The sequence below is a fragment of the Montipora capricornis genome, chromosome 8 (assembly GCF_036669925.1).
Source record: "Montipora capricornis isolate CH-2021 chromosome 8, ASM3666992v2, whole genome shotgun sequence".
Taxonomy (NCBI): Eukaryota; Metazoa; Cnidaria; class Anthozoa; order Scleractinia; family Acroporidae; genus Montipora; species Montipora capricornis.
Window position 1 is genome coordinate 35,726,399 of NC_090890.1, and position 15,055 is coordinate 35,741,453.

At 40.5% G+C, this 15,055-nt stretch overlaps 2 protein-coding genes across 3 annotated transcripts in view; both read right to left on the minus strand.

The window, feature by feature from the left end:
• LOC138060341 (C2 domain-containing protein 5-like) overlaps positions 1-15,055 on the minus strand; it is a 42,889-nt gene that overhangs the window by 12,888 nt on the left and 14,946 nt on the right. For both annotated transcript variants that reach the window (XM_068906096.1, XM_068906095.1), the window contains exons 15-22: positions 14,815-14,914; positions 14,385-14,507; positions 14,160-14,249; positions 13,400-13,457; positions 13,008-13,061; positions 2,264-2,338; positions 849-911; positions 568-675 (exon numbers count right to left, since the gene is read on the minus strand). In XM_068906096.1, coding sequence (XP_068762197.1) covers positions 568-675; positions 849-911; positions 2,264-2,338; positions 13,008-13,061; positions 13,400-13,457; positions 14,160-14,249; positions 14,385-14,507; positions 14,815-14,914 — 671 coding nt within the window. The remainder of the gene's footprint in view (positions 1-567; positions 676-848; positions 912-2,263; positions 2,339-13,007; positions 13,062-13,399; positions 13,458-14,159; positions 14,250-14,384; positions 14,508-14,814; positions 14,915-15,055) is intronic.
• Positions 3,227-10,515, minus strand: LOC138059427 (uncharacterized). Its single transcript, XM_068905023.1, has 2 exons — positions 9,397-10,515; positions 3,227-5,326 (listed from the first exon to the last, which is right to left on the minus strand). The coding sequence occupies exons 1-2, from the start codon at positions 10,422-10,424 to the stop codon at positions 4,726-4,728; spliced, it is 1,629 nt and encodes a 542-aa protein (XP_068761124.1). The 5' UTR covers positions 10,425-10,515; the 3' UTR covers positions 3,227-4,725.

A 15,055-nucleotide genomic window follows, 5' to 3' on the forward strand; every position in this document is an offset into this window, starting at 1 on the left:
AATGCCGAGGGTAACCCTGCGATGGACTAGCATTCCAACCAGGGGGGAGTAGAAATACTCCTAGTCGCTTCATGCTACGGAAACCGGAGATAAGCGCCGGCCTGATGGGCCTTCTGGCTCGTATGCAGTGACTTTACCTTTTCCTTTAGTTCCTGTTTTATGTATGAAGTACTGGTATAATGGAATAAGCCAGTTCTCGATGGTTAAAACAAAGGAGGAATAAACGAACATTCATAGAGCCTTGCTTAATAAGCTTATAAAATTAACGATCATAGTACAACGAAAGCGTGTGCAATAACCTTGTCGCGTACGATATCAGACTAAGCGAACTCGCCCTGCCTTTCAACAAATACAGGGACAAGAATTATAAATTTACTGGTTTCAACAAATAGCCACTCACAACGCATTTCGAGATATGCCGAGCACTCAAGAGGCCATAGACTGATTGCTTTACTCATCTTTGGATTCACGTTCTTCAAACCTAACTTTCAGCGTTCATCGAAACTGGATATACGCAGGTTACAATATGTACAACACGTATATGTCAAGAGAAATTGAAATCCTTACTAAGTGGACAGTGTCTGTCAGTCGAAAGCTGGCTCTGTTCTTGTTCGTCGTATCCACAATCTGCTTTTGGATATCAGAAAGACGTTTATCTTCCTCGATTGACAAACGCTGTTTAAAGAATAGAAGAGGATATATTAGGTGGTATACTTCTGAAAATATAGAATTTAAGAGAACCTTGATTGGTTTAGGAAATAGTCGTTGACAGGCCTTGTGAAAACATGAAAGTTATGTTTCTGGGCACAGTGCAGAGCAAAACTTGAGAAATTAGATCAACGACATACCCGTCCAGTAACCTTCAGCAACGGAGGTGCAGGCAATGCAGCTAGGAAAACAGCTGTGGACGACTGCGAAAAAAGGATATATGTACATGTTACACAAATTTGGTAGCTTCAGCGAGATGTAGTTTCGATCACGAGCAAACTATCTTTCGCTCTCAAATCTACACAAAAGACGTCGGCACGATATCCAAGAACGGGTTGGTAGCTTATCGCATGTATCGGTCGTTCCCAGAGGTGCTGGCTTGCAGTCTAAAGTAAGTTTCGCGAACGCTAAAATTCCCGATGCCTCTTTGATACTGGGTTCAAAATTCCGAGCCACTTTCTTAGCTGGTGTGAACCAAAAGGGAAATTGTGACTCGATGAGATGGAGAAGTGAAGAGGAGTGAGTGAAGAAAGAGGAAGAATTGTGTAATAAACTTGAGACAGAGAGCAAAATAAAGAGGCCGAGGTATAAAGGTGGTGGCAACCTAAGAAATTCTAATGGAGCGGGAGAGACTGAGTGCCAATAAGAGAGGATGAGATAGAAGAACGGATCTTATGATAGTTAAAATCTAATTTAAGCTACGCAACTATTTTTAGAAAAGCACCTGATTGGCCAGTTGTAATGACGTAATGACATTTGAAACGAGAACTTAAAATAGCTTTGCGAAACTAAAACTAGATTTTGAAAAACAGTGATGAGGCATGGGGATCCCGTTCTCTTACCTCATCCTCTTTTGGCACCAAGTGAAGATTAAACAGGGATGAAGGAAAAAAGGGATAAGATAGAGAATGAGTACAGGAGAACGATAGATGGTGGGATATATGGACTGGAGAAGAGAAAGACTAGAGAGAAGAAAAAGATAATGCAAAGATGACGCCCGATTGGGAGGAAGGAAGCCAGAAAAGGAGGAGGGAAGAAGGAGGTGGAAGAGGAAGGAAATGAAAAGAACGAAAAGTAGAAGGAGGACTGTGGAAGACAGGGATAAGAGGATAAAATTCTGACCAGAAAACGAAAAAGTGGCTACAAAGCCAAGAGTGGTGTATACAGCGTTTTCACTCACGTGACCAGCAGCCATATTGAATTACTGAAACAAAAGAAAGTATTTGCATAAAAATAGAGTTCAATCCCCGGAGGATCATGAGGCCACCGTGACGTCAGGTGAAAAACGCTCTATAATAGACCAATTTCGATATATTAAAATTCAGTCCTAAACAAAAGACATTATCTCGAGGCTCTGGGGAATAAATATAAGGATTTGTATGAGTTTCTTCCCCAGAGCCTCGAGATGATGCCTTTTGTTTTGGACTGAATTTTAATTTATCGAAAGTGGTCTATTGTGATGATGATGATGATGATGATGATGATGATGATGATGTTACTTCGAACTTTAAATAATCCCATTGGTGCCCTCATTGAATTAAAATACTCCTCTTACTGCAGTTCCAACAATGAGACTCTCTCCTACGGATATTTGAAGATGGAGTCCAAAGAGAGCATTCATTCCCTTGACCTGAAATGCAAACACCAAATGGAACTTAACAGCAAATTTCCGTGTGTGGCAAACTTAAGTCAAGAGTAGTAGATCTCTGTTTCATTTAAGCTGTTGCAGTTCTCACGGTTCGAAATTAGATGCATTTTCGGCGCTCCCCTCGCGTAGTGTCTCCTGGAGCGCCAGAAAAGTCGCCACCGCTGAAATTAGAGCCCTTATGATCACAGGGGAAGAACTGCTTGAAGTAGTCTTGTCCGCGAGGGGGGGAGTGGCGAAAATCGTGCGTGGCGAGCTTCTCTTTTTCGGAGAAAACTACATTAGTTGTATCGTTGTGATCTTTAAAGGGAACCTCCACTCTTCCCACAGAATAAGTTTAAGCCGAAGAAAACTTTGCTTTCAAATTTCGAGGGCGCAGCCACCTTGAATAATTGTGACGTATTACGGATGCCCTATTGTTTTGACACAAAGAGTTTTTGTCCAATAACAATAGCGCAACCGTAACACGTCACAATTATTCAAGATGGTGGCGCCCACGAAATCTGAAACAAAAATAGGCGATTCTAAAACTTATTTATTTCGGATACAATAGTTCAGACTGACTTGACTGTAACGGTTATTTCTTATAATTTCAAGTTATTTTTTGTTGAAGTGGAGGTTCACTTTAATATCGTGTTTAAGTTCTCGGAGAATGGCCTGCTTTGCCACTGTACGGAAACTAATTTTAATAACCCGTGGCAAGGAGAGTGAGGTGTCGAACGCTGGGCAACACTGGGTGCGCCCCGGGGGAGGGGGGGGAGTATCGGTCGTACCCAGAGGTGCTGCTTGCAGTCTAAAGTAAGCTTCGTGAATGCTAAAAATCTCGGAGCCGGGGGAGGGCATGGTAGCAGGGAGAACTTTTCAGACGCCCTGTTTATTTTGTAATCTTAAGCGCCATTTTTATTTCATGTTTACCAATAATTTCAAAGCTTAAAAATGGACTAACTGTAACAAACGTAAAAAGTAATCGATTACACGAGTAAAATACATCGGGAAAAAGACTAAAGCTTCAAACAGGCGGCAAACCTAATATATATATATAAACAGGAGTCATGTCTACAAAACCCACTTTTAAGGTATCACAATTTTGGGACAACTTCAATGATGCGCGAAAAATTTGCTTTAATTCAAAGTGTGCCGCAACTTTGCAGTCCTTCCCTACATCAAAGGCATCACGGAACCTCTCACAAGAATCCTCAAGGAACACGACATCCAAATCACTAGCAGACCAGTTAAAACTTTACAACACCATTTCCCTATCCCTAAGTTTCGACCTGCCGAAGACGACCAGTGCAATGTCATCTATAAAATTCCATGCGCATCTTGCACGTGAAACTACAATGGCGAAACTAAAAGATCCTTTACTACTAGGAGAAAGGAACATATGAGGAACTTAAAGCATTGTACTAAAGGCTCAAATGTCGCAAAACACGCGTGGACTTTTGATCATGATATTGACTTTAACAATTCTAAAATCATTGACAAAGCGAACAACCGGAGTAGAAAGACATTGGAGTCATGGCACACGGCAAAAACTGTTGGGGCAGACAATAATTCGTGCCCGCTCTCAAGACAATATCACATTCTCTTAAAGAAACACTAATTTTCTTAGCATTTTTAACATTCTTTCTACTACATGCTTTTATCCTTTAATTTATGCGAATTTTTCGCTATATTTAAATTTCTTTCGCTTTTAGGCTTCACACATTTTTATCCGTTGAAGACAGCAGTTCAGTCTGTCGAAAGCTCATAGTTTTTTCAAAACTTTTCACCAGAGAAAGATTTTACTTCTTTCTTATATTTTATGATAATTCTCGTCATAGCGGCCTCTCAAATGCTGCTGAAGCTGTTCGACTTTCGATTTATATAATGTGTCCGGGTTTCAAACTAATATTATAATGGGGAGGAGAGGGGAGGATAGGGAAAGTTGTGTCCACGCACTCCACCTGTATTCCCACGCGTTGCCTTGGAAACTACAAGTGCCGTAGTGACTTCATTATCCCAACGATTTCGTCCAAGGTTGTAGCTCCCACCAGGCTTTTATACCAAGAGCTCTGTAGCATATAGTATTCGAACTCGATGAATACACATCTTCTCAATCACTTACTGGGTTTCAAATTCTACATCTTCTTCCATCCAAATTATTCAGTGTACAGTTGGTAATTTAGCAGTATTATGCTATCACTCCGCTGTGACATCACCATTTTAATTCGGAGCCACTAAAAAAATCTGAATCTAGGAGATGGCAAGAGCATGATTGAAATCCCAAACATCTGCAAGCAAATGTAGCGGTATCAATTTCTTCGCCGTGCCGTCTGCAACAGATGACGCTCGTTGAAGGAACTCCATTACAATAAAATTCAAACTACGGCTTAACTTTCACAATCTGATCCACCTCGGATCAAAGTTCGCAGCATATCAAGCTGTCGGATCTCAAACCCAATTTTATGCCGCTCGCATTTTTTTCTGACTTTGTGCTCAAGTTTGATGGCCTCGTTTGCATTGCCTTTACGATAGGCAAGAAGTGATTGACCATAGTTGTAATAAACAATGCTCCTTTCTGACAACGATCCACACTGCTCAGAAACACCCTTCAAAATGGTTTCGGCGATTTTAACGTCTGTCCCTGGGACTTCTTCTAAGATCCCATGTTGGTAATATCCTAGATGAACAAAAGCCTTGCGCAAGGTCGCTTGGACAACTGTAACACTTTTGTCCACAGTGGCTCTTTCGCAAAAGTGTATGCACTTATCAAAATGAAGCAGGACACTACTGCGATCTGCGTTGGCATTTTCGCTTGCAGACAAGACGATGTTTGCTTTGACGTTGTGAATTTCAGCGCTGTCTTCGTGGCATTCTCCCAGGCTCAACATCACCTCTGCTTCGTCGGCTTCTTTCTTTGCTTCTTCATCTCGACCCTGATCGTGCAAGATATAAGCCTTTCGAATCTTTATCCTGGCATGCAGCACCACGCTGAAAGGAGGAAGAAACCAGTTTTCAAATACAATAAAAAACGTTCTCTGGCTAAAAATTTTGAAAAAGAATATAAGCTTTCGGCTGTCGATCTACAGCCTTCCACGGATAAAACGTTGAATGTAAATTAGTGAAATATATACAGAAAAGGCGAGATAAAAATGATAAAAAGAACAGAGTAAAGGTATGAAAAATGGTGGCTATTGTTTAAAAAGAATTTTATACTGATTAGGAATCGGCTTAAAGTTATTGTCAGCATGCTTGGTAGAAGAGGTGTGCCAGGCCTCTAGAGTTTTCCTAACACGAAAAGAGCCTTTGTCGATAACTCGAGAATGATTGAAATCAATGCGATGACCGAAAGACCACGCATGTTTCGCAATGTTTGACCCATTAGCACATGTTTTTACATTCCTAACGTGTTCTTTCTTGCGGGTTTCAAAGCAACGGCCAGTTTCACCTATATAACACCAATCACAATCGGCACAGGGTATTTTATAAACCACGTTGGGTTGGTGTTCAATAGCTGATCTGAATTTAGGAGAAAGGAATTCTTGTTGTAAAGTCTTGAGGGGCTTATTTACAACTCGGATATCGTGTCTTCGAAGAATTCTTGTTAGAGATTGCGTAACACCATTGATAAAAGGAAGGACAGCAAAACAGTTAGGGTTCTCTTGAGGCGCAAACCATTTAAAAAACATGCCAACCAATTCTTCAGGTGAAGGGATGGTATGTGTGGGTGGTTTGGAAAATTTCTGCTTTAAGATATTGGAAATAACAAAGGAGGGATAGTTGTTGGCTCGTAGAGCATCAAAGACGTGATTGATTTCGGTATTTTTCCCTTGCGGTGTACTTGGGAGTTTAATTGCGCGGTGTAGGAGGGTCTCAGCTGTGCTGATCTTGTGGCGTTTGTCGTGGTGAGAAGAAAAGTCTAAATATCTGTCCGTGTGAGTTGCTTTGCGGTAAACATCAATAGTGATCGTGTTATCCTTGCGAGAAACCAAAGTATCCAAGAAGGCGATCTGTTGGTCAGATTCCTCTTCAATAGTGAATGAGATGTGTGGATCGATGGAATTAAGTGTAGTATGAAAAGAGTTAACAGCATCTCTTTTGATGATGCAGAAGCTATCCAGAAGCTGGCCGTTGCTTTGAAACCCGCAAGAAAGAACACGTTAGGAATGTAAAAACATGTGCTAATGGGTCAAACATTGCGAAACATGCGTGGTCTTTCGGTCATCGCACTGATTTCAATCATTCTCGAGTTATCGACAAAGGCTCTTTTCGTGTTAGGAAAACTCTAGAGGCCTGGCACACCTCTTCTACCAAGCATACTGACAATAACTTTAAGCCGATTCCTAATCAGTATAAAATTCTTTTTAAACAATAGCCACCACTTTTCATACCTTTACTCTGTTCTTTTTATCATTTTTATCTCGTCTTTTCTGTATATATTTCACTAATTTACATTCAACGTTTTATCCGTGGAAGGCTGTAGATCGACAGCCGAAAGCTTATATTCTTTTTCAAAATTTTTAGCCAGAGAACGTTTTTTATTGTATTTTAATATGCCTAATCCTGGCTGCGCTTCAATTTTTAAACCAGTTTTCATTTGAAGATACAGTTTCCATTTGAATACCATATGCAGGCATAACACCAAAACACTCAATTGCTAAATAGGGCAGTTTTTATCGAATTTAATTAAATTGATTAAAGACAGAGAAATGGCCTCCTTACGGAACTAACAGAAACTTTTTTTTTCTGCTTTAAAATCTAGCTTTTCCTGACGTGAGAAATCAAGTATCAACGCAGTTAAATTAAACATGGGAAATGAAAAACCTCAAATGTGTTCGTTCGCTTGTCTTCTTTTTTCAAGTTATAATTCCTCGGTTATTAAGTAACACGTCGTTTTAACACTGATTTCTCATTTACCCAAAACCGCTGTACAAGAAGTTCAAATTAACAAAGTTACGCTTAATTGACTATTTTTGCACCTAAATTCCTTATTCTTTTTACAAATGGTAGCTTCTCACCTCTAACTGGAACCACTTGTTAAAGTTGCTATTGATAGTCTTAATCTTTAACAACACACTTTTCCACTTTACTTATTTTCCAAAATCGTCCCAAATACATTGTGTTGTTTTTAGAACCTTGATTGAAACTTTTTGATTGAAAATTCAATTTTTTAGGGAAGGTACGTTTTTTATTGGAGGGGCGGGGGGGGAGGGGGGAGTGGGCCGGAGTGTTTTAGATTTTTTTTGCAAAAAAAGTCGTAGCCCTCCCACTTCCTGGAATGGATTAATGCATGACCCTTCAAAAATACCCAAACAAAAACATCTGACCCTCCCCCACCCCCCTCAACCTATCCAAGACAAAAATAATCGGAAATAGCAAATTGGAAGTGTTACTCATATCACCGCGTTCATCTGCGCACAAAGTAGTTAATTGCGTGGCGTGTGATTGTACGGTGAAAACTTGAAAATGGGCAAGGATGTACGAGGAATAGAAAGAGGGAAATGTGCCTGTTTGCCGACTCGCCATTCTAAAAAGGATGCCCGCTACTCCTCTGACTCAGTTGATGGCACATCGGCTGCGGGAACAAGTGAAAGCACAAGTCCAGAGAAGTGGAAAGATGAAGACCTAGGGTGGTTCCCGAACCCAAAGGGCGAATACATTGATGTAGTAGATCGAGTTGTCGGTTCAAGTTCAAGTACCTTAAGTGACGAATCCTCACCGGAGACCAGAACCCCACGCGGAAACATCAAAATATGGGCGAAAGCGGGCACGGGTCGAGAGAGACAATTATGTTAGTTGGGAGAAAATAGTTTTTTTGATAAGCAAATTTTTTGACACCTGTATATACAAAATAGAAGCGACATGGAGTAATTTTTTCCTTGCCAAAAAAAAATATTACCCTCTCCGGATTGAGAATAAAACAGGTTTGACCCTCCCCAATAGACCATATTCGTATTCTCAGTATTGGACTGGAACTAGCTTGCAATGGAGGCTCATGCGGGGGAATATATTAAAAAGTATTTGCATTTGAAAAGATTCCCCCGCATTAGCCTCCATAGCATGCTAGTTCCGGTCCAATACTGAGAATACGAATATGGTCTATTTGTAAAAAAAATTACTAAGGACCCTCCCCTCCGAAGCCCCGGCCCTCCCCCTCCCCACCCCCAATTAAGAACGTACCTTCCCTTATTGGCTTTGATAGACGGGAAAAGTGGTAACACTTAGATCCAAAACCGAGAAATGAAAGGGGTATGGGTTGAATACCGTGTTGACGTCACAGATTGCTTTGCATTAAGGCCTGGCCAAGCGCTCGCAACATTTCAACGCAACATCTTGCAACATTGTTGCATGATGTTGCGACATGTGTTGAACTGGGTGGCCAAACGCACGCAACAATTTCATCATTTTCAACGCAACATGTCAATGCTCATGTGACCAACAATGTTGCAAGATGTTGCCTTGAAATGTTGCGCGCGTTTGGCCAGGCCTTTAGACTGCGAGCAGTCCCCTCATAAATCAGTCGAGTGGGCAGTAGTGTTTTGTCACGCAAACAAATGAAATGGGAAGCCACTTTTCCAGTGTTTCAAAGCTAATAAAAAAGTGAATTTTCAATCAAAAAAGGTTCTAAAAACAACACGATGCATTTTGCACGAGATCGGAGAATACATAAAGTGGAAAAGTGTGCTGAGGTGATAGACACTTCAAAAACTCATTAATAATTCATGAGCCTAACAGCCTATCAAAACATCGATAAAACGTCACGTGCATGCGCTTTATATCCGATAAAAAACTCCTCGTTAGTATTCTTTATATAAAGAATACTAATAAGGCATAGCTTGTTTTTCTTGTACGCTAATATTCACCTCTCACAATTCGAACCATTGTTTTGAGTCCAGAGGGACACGCTCTTTGTGGAATGTTTTTGAAGCCGTTCAAAAAACTCGCAGCACGTGTTTTTTCGGGTCAAAAACCACTCGGCTACGCCTCGTGGTTTTAAACCCGATAAAACACTCCTGCTCGTTTTTTAAACATTACTTAAAGCATGTATCGCCTATACCTACCCATGTTTAGCCAGAAAAACTTTCGGAATCAGAGAATCCAGGACCTTCAAAGCTTCCTCTTTCCTCGATTGATGGCTGAGTGATATGGCCGACTGTATACCAGCGAATATCTTCAAATCGACATCATCGTCAAATTTCTCTAAAAACGGTTTCAGTTCTTCCCACTGAAAATTGTATGACATAGAATAGGATGTATTTATTAGCCGAATGTACCTAGAGCTTCGGAAAATCGCTGGCTTTGAGTTGCTAGGGAAGAGGTCCACAGAGCGAGCATCCATTTCACGTTCTATCCTGGCCATTCGACGACGCATTCGCCGAATAATTTTCCTGTTGACGTGGTTAGTTTCAGAACTTCTTCTTGCTTCTTCTGTCACTGATGTTTCAAGCTTCATCTTTCCCTCCACTTTCTTCATGTCTTCCTCAAGCAATAGCAAGCTGTCGCGATCATCGTTTACCATTTGTTTATATCGCAACAGATCTTCCGTCGCGAATTCGGTCTCGTTTCGCAACGTTTGCAATTTTCTAATCAGAGGATCTGAACGCGACAGCAAGTCTTCAACCGCTTGCAATAAAATATCGACATTTCTTTCGAATGTGTCTCGAGAAAGAGACGCTTTCGGTAAGTGGGAAACCAAGGTGTTCTTAACATCCTTGATGTGATAAATAGCATCGTTGATTTTCCTCCAACGAAAGCCGTAACGAATCGGGTTAAGTGCACACGAAAACTTCAGAGCGAAAACCAACGCTGTCACATCCCAGTTCTCTACGTCTCCCTGTTCTATATTATCCTTAATGTGTTTATATTCTGCACTGTACGCTGGATCAAGAAGGCGTGAAGATGAGGTTTCATGTGTAAGAAACTGCGCGCCACTTCTCCGGTTGTCCAGCCACGGAAAATCAGGATAAAGACAGTTCCATTCTCGTTTGAAAACTTTCCTCAACGCAACCGATGAATGATCGACGACACACTTGGCGAGTCGAAAAAATCGAAGCTCTTTGTTGCTATAAACCGTGCGCGAAGCGGACATTTTGAAGGATTGAAAAACATTAATCGACTTTTCTGGCGACGAGATCGCTAATTTTCATACTTAAACCAAAGGTCACATTAATTTTTTAAAAGCACAGCCCACAGTCAATCAAATATGTCAAATATTGACGCTGCAAGTAACAAGAACAGGTGGTCACTGACAATTCTCACAATTTTAGGTCTTAAAAAGATTTTTTCAGAACAGATACTGAACGAAGTTTTTTCCTGTGTTTCCAAGAAAATAAGTGATTTCATGACGAGTAAAAGAATTGAATTAAGCGACAATAATACAACGAAAAACTTATTTGTTAAATAAAGCGGGGAATTCCACCACATGCAGTTTCGTTTTCAATTTTGGCACAAAGATCCCTAGCAGAGCCTTTTCATTTAGCGCATTTCATCTTGCCCGCTATTAAATAAAACAAACTGTTTGTACTGGTTCTTTCAGTCGATTCAGGGAAGTTTTAGTTTGCGATTGCATTCAAAATCCAACTTTGTAGTCGAAAACCAGTAGTCTCGCCTCATATCATTTTTCTTATTTTCATCCACTTTTATCAAATCAAAGAAATTAGTGGCCTCAGTAGGCTTGGCTGGGTCTAGGAAGAATGATAAAAACTTGAGCCTTGAGGGCTTGTCCACTTCACTGCAGATACAGCTACCCAAAACTGAATATCTGAAAATAAACGTTTTTGCTATAGTGGAGCAAAACTGTGTAATTCGCTTCCTGCTACACTTGGTGAATCTGAAACCCTTCCAATCTTTGATAATAAAATAAACGCGCACGCTGTTATCGGACTTTTATCTGACTTTTGTTCGTCTCTTACGTTGGTGAAAGTCAAAATAATTTCATTGAAGGGAATCATTAGCTAGCGATTTATATGAAGTATAGGAAATTTCAACAGACTGTAAATGATTGTAAATAGTTTTAGTAGATTTTATCATTTCATTGTAACCACACGCCCCTTGAGGAAAACACTTTTTAGGTATAATTATTAAAGTTGACGGGGTTAGTGTCTCTAAATAAAGTTTTACTACTGCTACTTCCGCTTATAAGCAAATTTGAATTTTAACCCTCTCTTGAATGTTATCATCATAGTTATCTAAACAATATAGACATTCCGGCACTGAAGCAGACGGAAAAAAAAGAAAAAGATCAAGTCTTGTATTTACACAAATCTCCTTAAAAAGCAGTGGCTTTGTGCTATTACAAACGACTCGTGCTTACACGGTTGGGAATCCTTTTGCGATAGAGGGCCAGACTGTCAACACATCTAGAATTTGCGAACGGGACTTTGGGCGCGATGCTCAACGAGTTTGCCTTTGAATTCTAAAGGTCTCTGAAGAGTCTCTTGGCCGAGACGAAACGCCGCGTCAGACTAGCCACGAACATTTCACAAGTATTTGACAATAGTTTTGTTTTTGAACAAAAAAAGAAAGGTGGAAAACATCGCTAACAATAATATAACCGTTATTAAGGCTTCCAATATGTAATGTTTACAACATGAGCGGCAGTGTTGTATGTAATAGACAAAAACCTAAAAATCACTCAGGCGCTAGTCACGCAAAACAGACAAAAGACCAAAAATCACCCGAGTTTAAGCTGGAGGTCACAGAATTAACAAATTCACCATCTCCTCGCCTATCTCTAACATTTTTCATTATGCAAATTCTGGTATTGACTTTCACGTGATTACTGATTGAAAGGCAATGCACCCCAGAGGTTGGGTCGCTTGCGTTGAAATCCGGACATCCCAGATTCAAGACCCGCTCTGACCACTCGTTGAAATTTAATGCTGTTAGTCCCTGGTTCAACTTCTCCGCTACACTCGTAAATAGCCAACTGGTTTGTTTGCCCCCGGCCATATGGGATTCTTAAAAGTTGTTGTTCGGTTCTGTTGTTTCATACGTTACGTTTCACTGGATCTAAAAAGCCCATGTGGGGAATGGTTAATTATGTATGTATGAAATTTGATTTTCAATTATCATTCTCACTCACGACCTTCATAGTTGTCGTGGTATCATTGAATGCTCATCAAATTCTAAATTTTGCATCAAATTCTAAATCAGCAATGTAAGAGGCCGCTCTAACAATCGTGACTGCTTCCTTCATGATGTTGTCGAAACTAAACTAGTCATTTCCTTGAATCGTATTGTCAGAAATTAAACTTATAAAAGATGCTGATAATCCAGGGACCAGGAGATTGAAATTCAATCAACGAATCCGTCAAATCCTCCAGCCTTAGACTACTTGAAGAAGACACGATCCAGGAATACGGCTGACCACAAGCTTTTCTGCACCCATTCTGTTTTTCAGATTGCGTGTTTTTGTTAGTATGACTCCGATTCGCCAATAGAATGCTTTTACTATTTAGCCTGGCTCCCTGACTCGCTTAGCGTCTTAGTCATTTTTAACCTTACCAATCCCCTCACCGAACACTCCCCGTTGACCACGAATGCTCAGCTTTGAGAGAAAAATCGAAGATTTGTAAATTTGGATTAATTGATGGTGAAAATAGCTTGGAGAACACGCTCGTGAGGAAGGAATAAATACATATTCACTAGGCACTCTATATTTTAAATTTACCTTCAGTTTGTTCAGCAGTTGTTGGTGAAGCTCGTACTCAAGAAACGGCAAAATCTGCCAAAGATTAAGAGTGTTAAACAACGGCAAGATGAGCAAACTTTTGATGTTGGGGTCCCCGATGCCTTGGTAGTTACTCAAGTCAGGGGCGAATCTAGGGGGAGGGAGCAGGGGGTGCACACCCAACCTCCCCCCCCCCCCCTCCGAGATGAGCCGCACTTATATTCTGCAAAAAGAAAAACGTCACCAGACAGCTACGCTATTCCTTAGTAACTTGCACCCCCGCCTAAGAAAAATCTTGGATCCGTCCCTGCAAGTTCTCTAACGATAACGATTGAAGAGCCTGATTACTATAATTTCAGTCTGCTTTAAAGTAAAGTTTTGAAAAAACTCACAGTGCTGACAACATCGGCATTTGCTTCGCCTTTTTCTTTCTTTTTGGTTCTGCAAACACTGCAAAGAGACAGAAGCAAAGTTAAAGGACCCAAAAGTGATTGTGCTGATCCATTTTTCAAAAGGATTGCGATAAAAAAGTGAAAGAGGTCTCCCTTCTAACAGAGCTAGCGATCTCCTTAGTTTCCATTATTTCGAGATGTCGAGAGAAGGGAAAAGGCGACTTTGCTTCAGGGAAAAAAGGGTGCTCTTACTTACTCTCTAAGCAATACTCAAAACAACTGGTCTCTTGAACATGATTAAGCACTATCTCTCGCTCTGTATACAAAACTCCCTTCCTTTCTGGAACTTGTCCGCCGTACCTCTACTATATTTCACTTTGCTACAATTATTCTTTTTAACCATGTTCTACTATGATGTTTCCACGCTCTTTCTGTTTCCTCACCTGTATCAAATTAATGTAACATCAATAGGTAACATGGGAACCAACTAGGAAACCGAATGGTTTATTTGGCCACCATGCTCAAGGAATTTTACTTAATAAAACAGAGACATCATTGACAACTATAAACATTTGTAACTAAATTAAGTAACCATGTCAAGCGGAAATAAATTGAACTGAATTGAATTGAGTGTTTCCTTCTTCTTTTAATTTTTGAAGTGAAAAGCTAAGACCTTTCTCTACGAATTTTAGGGGCAAAACGGACCAATACATTTCAGAAAGCAAAGTCCGTTTCGTTAAAATGTTAAGCATATAGATACCGAGCCTGAAGAAGACAGCCCCTTCCGACAATAGGAGATTCAGCCGGAGGTTCGGTCGTGGAAAATATCACATCTGGAACCTTTTTATACCTGAAGACAAATAGGGAACGAAAACAATTCATAATATTCAATGAGGATAATATCGGAATTACAAAGTCTGGAATAGCAAACAAAACTGAATTTGAAAACAAATTACCAAACCTCGTTTCCAACGCGCAGTTTTACCTGCAAACTTGGCATTTACTGAGGAGAATGGGGAAAGGTAGTTCGATCTCCGAGTAAGGAATGTGGCAGACTGAACATCCAGGGATTGGTGAACTGGCAGTGACGTCTTCAACTGGTGAGGTCCTGGATACGTGAAAAATTCACAAGCTTTCAACGTTTTGCAATCAAACAAAGAAAAACACGCCATTCTTGGTTTTCACCCACGTGACAAGGCGGCCATGTTGGATGGCAATACAATACAATACAATTTCTTTTCGCAGAATTTGCAGAATAATAAAGTTCAGTCCCCAGAGGAGAGACAGGTTGTTGTTCTTGTCAACAAACATGGCCACCATGACGTGAGACGCAAACCAGCAAATAGATGCACATCTAAGAATTTTCTCTGACAACTGCAATAATCAAAAAATAGTTGGATGGTTTCTTCACTTACCCATCGTCTTCAGTGACATCTACATGTACAGTAACCGGTTCCAATGGCTCTGAGGTCTTTGGTGACCCTGTCACGGTTGCACCTTTTTCTATCAAAGGTGCTGCCCAACAAAAAATTGAAAATTACAAAAGGAAATGGCCGGTCTTGTTTGTGCCGGAACGATGACTTAAACCGGATCACCCGTGAGCGACTCACGACATCTCCGATAAACACTAAATCACCCATGAGGCAAATCACGCTT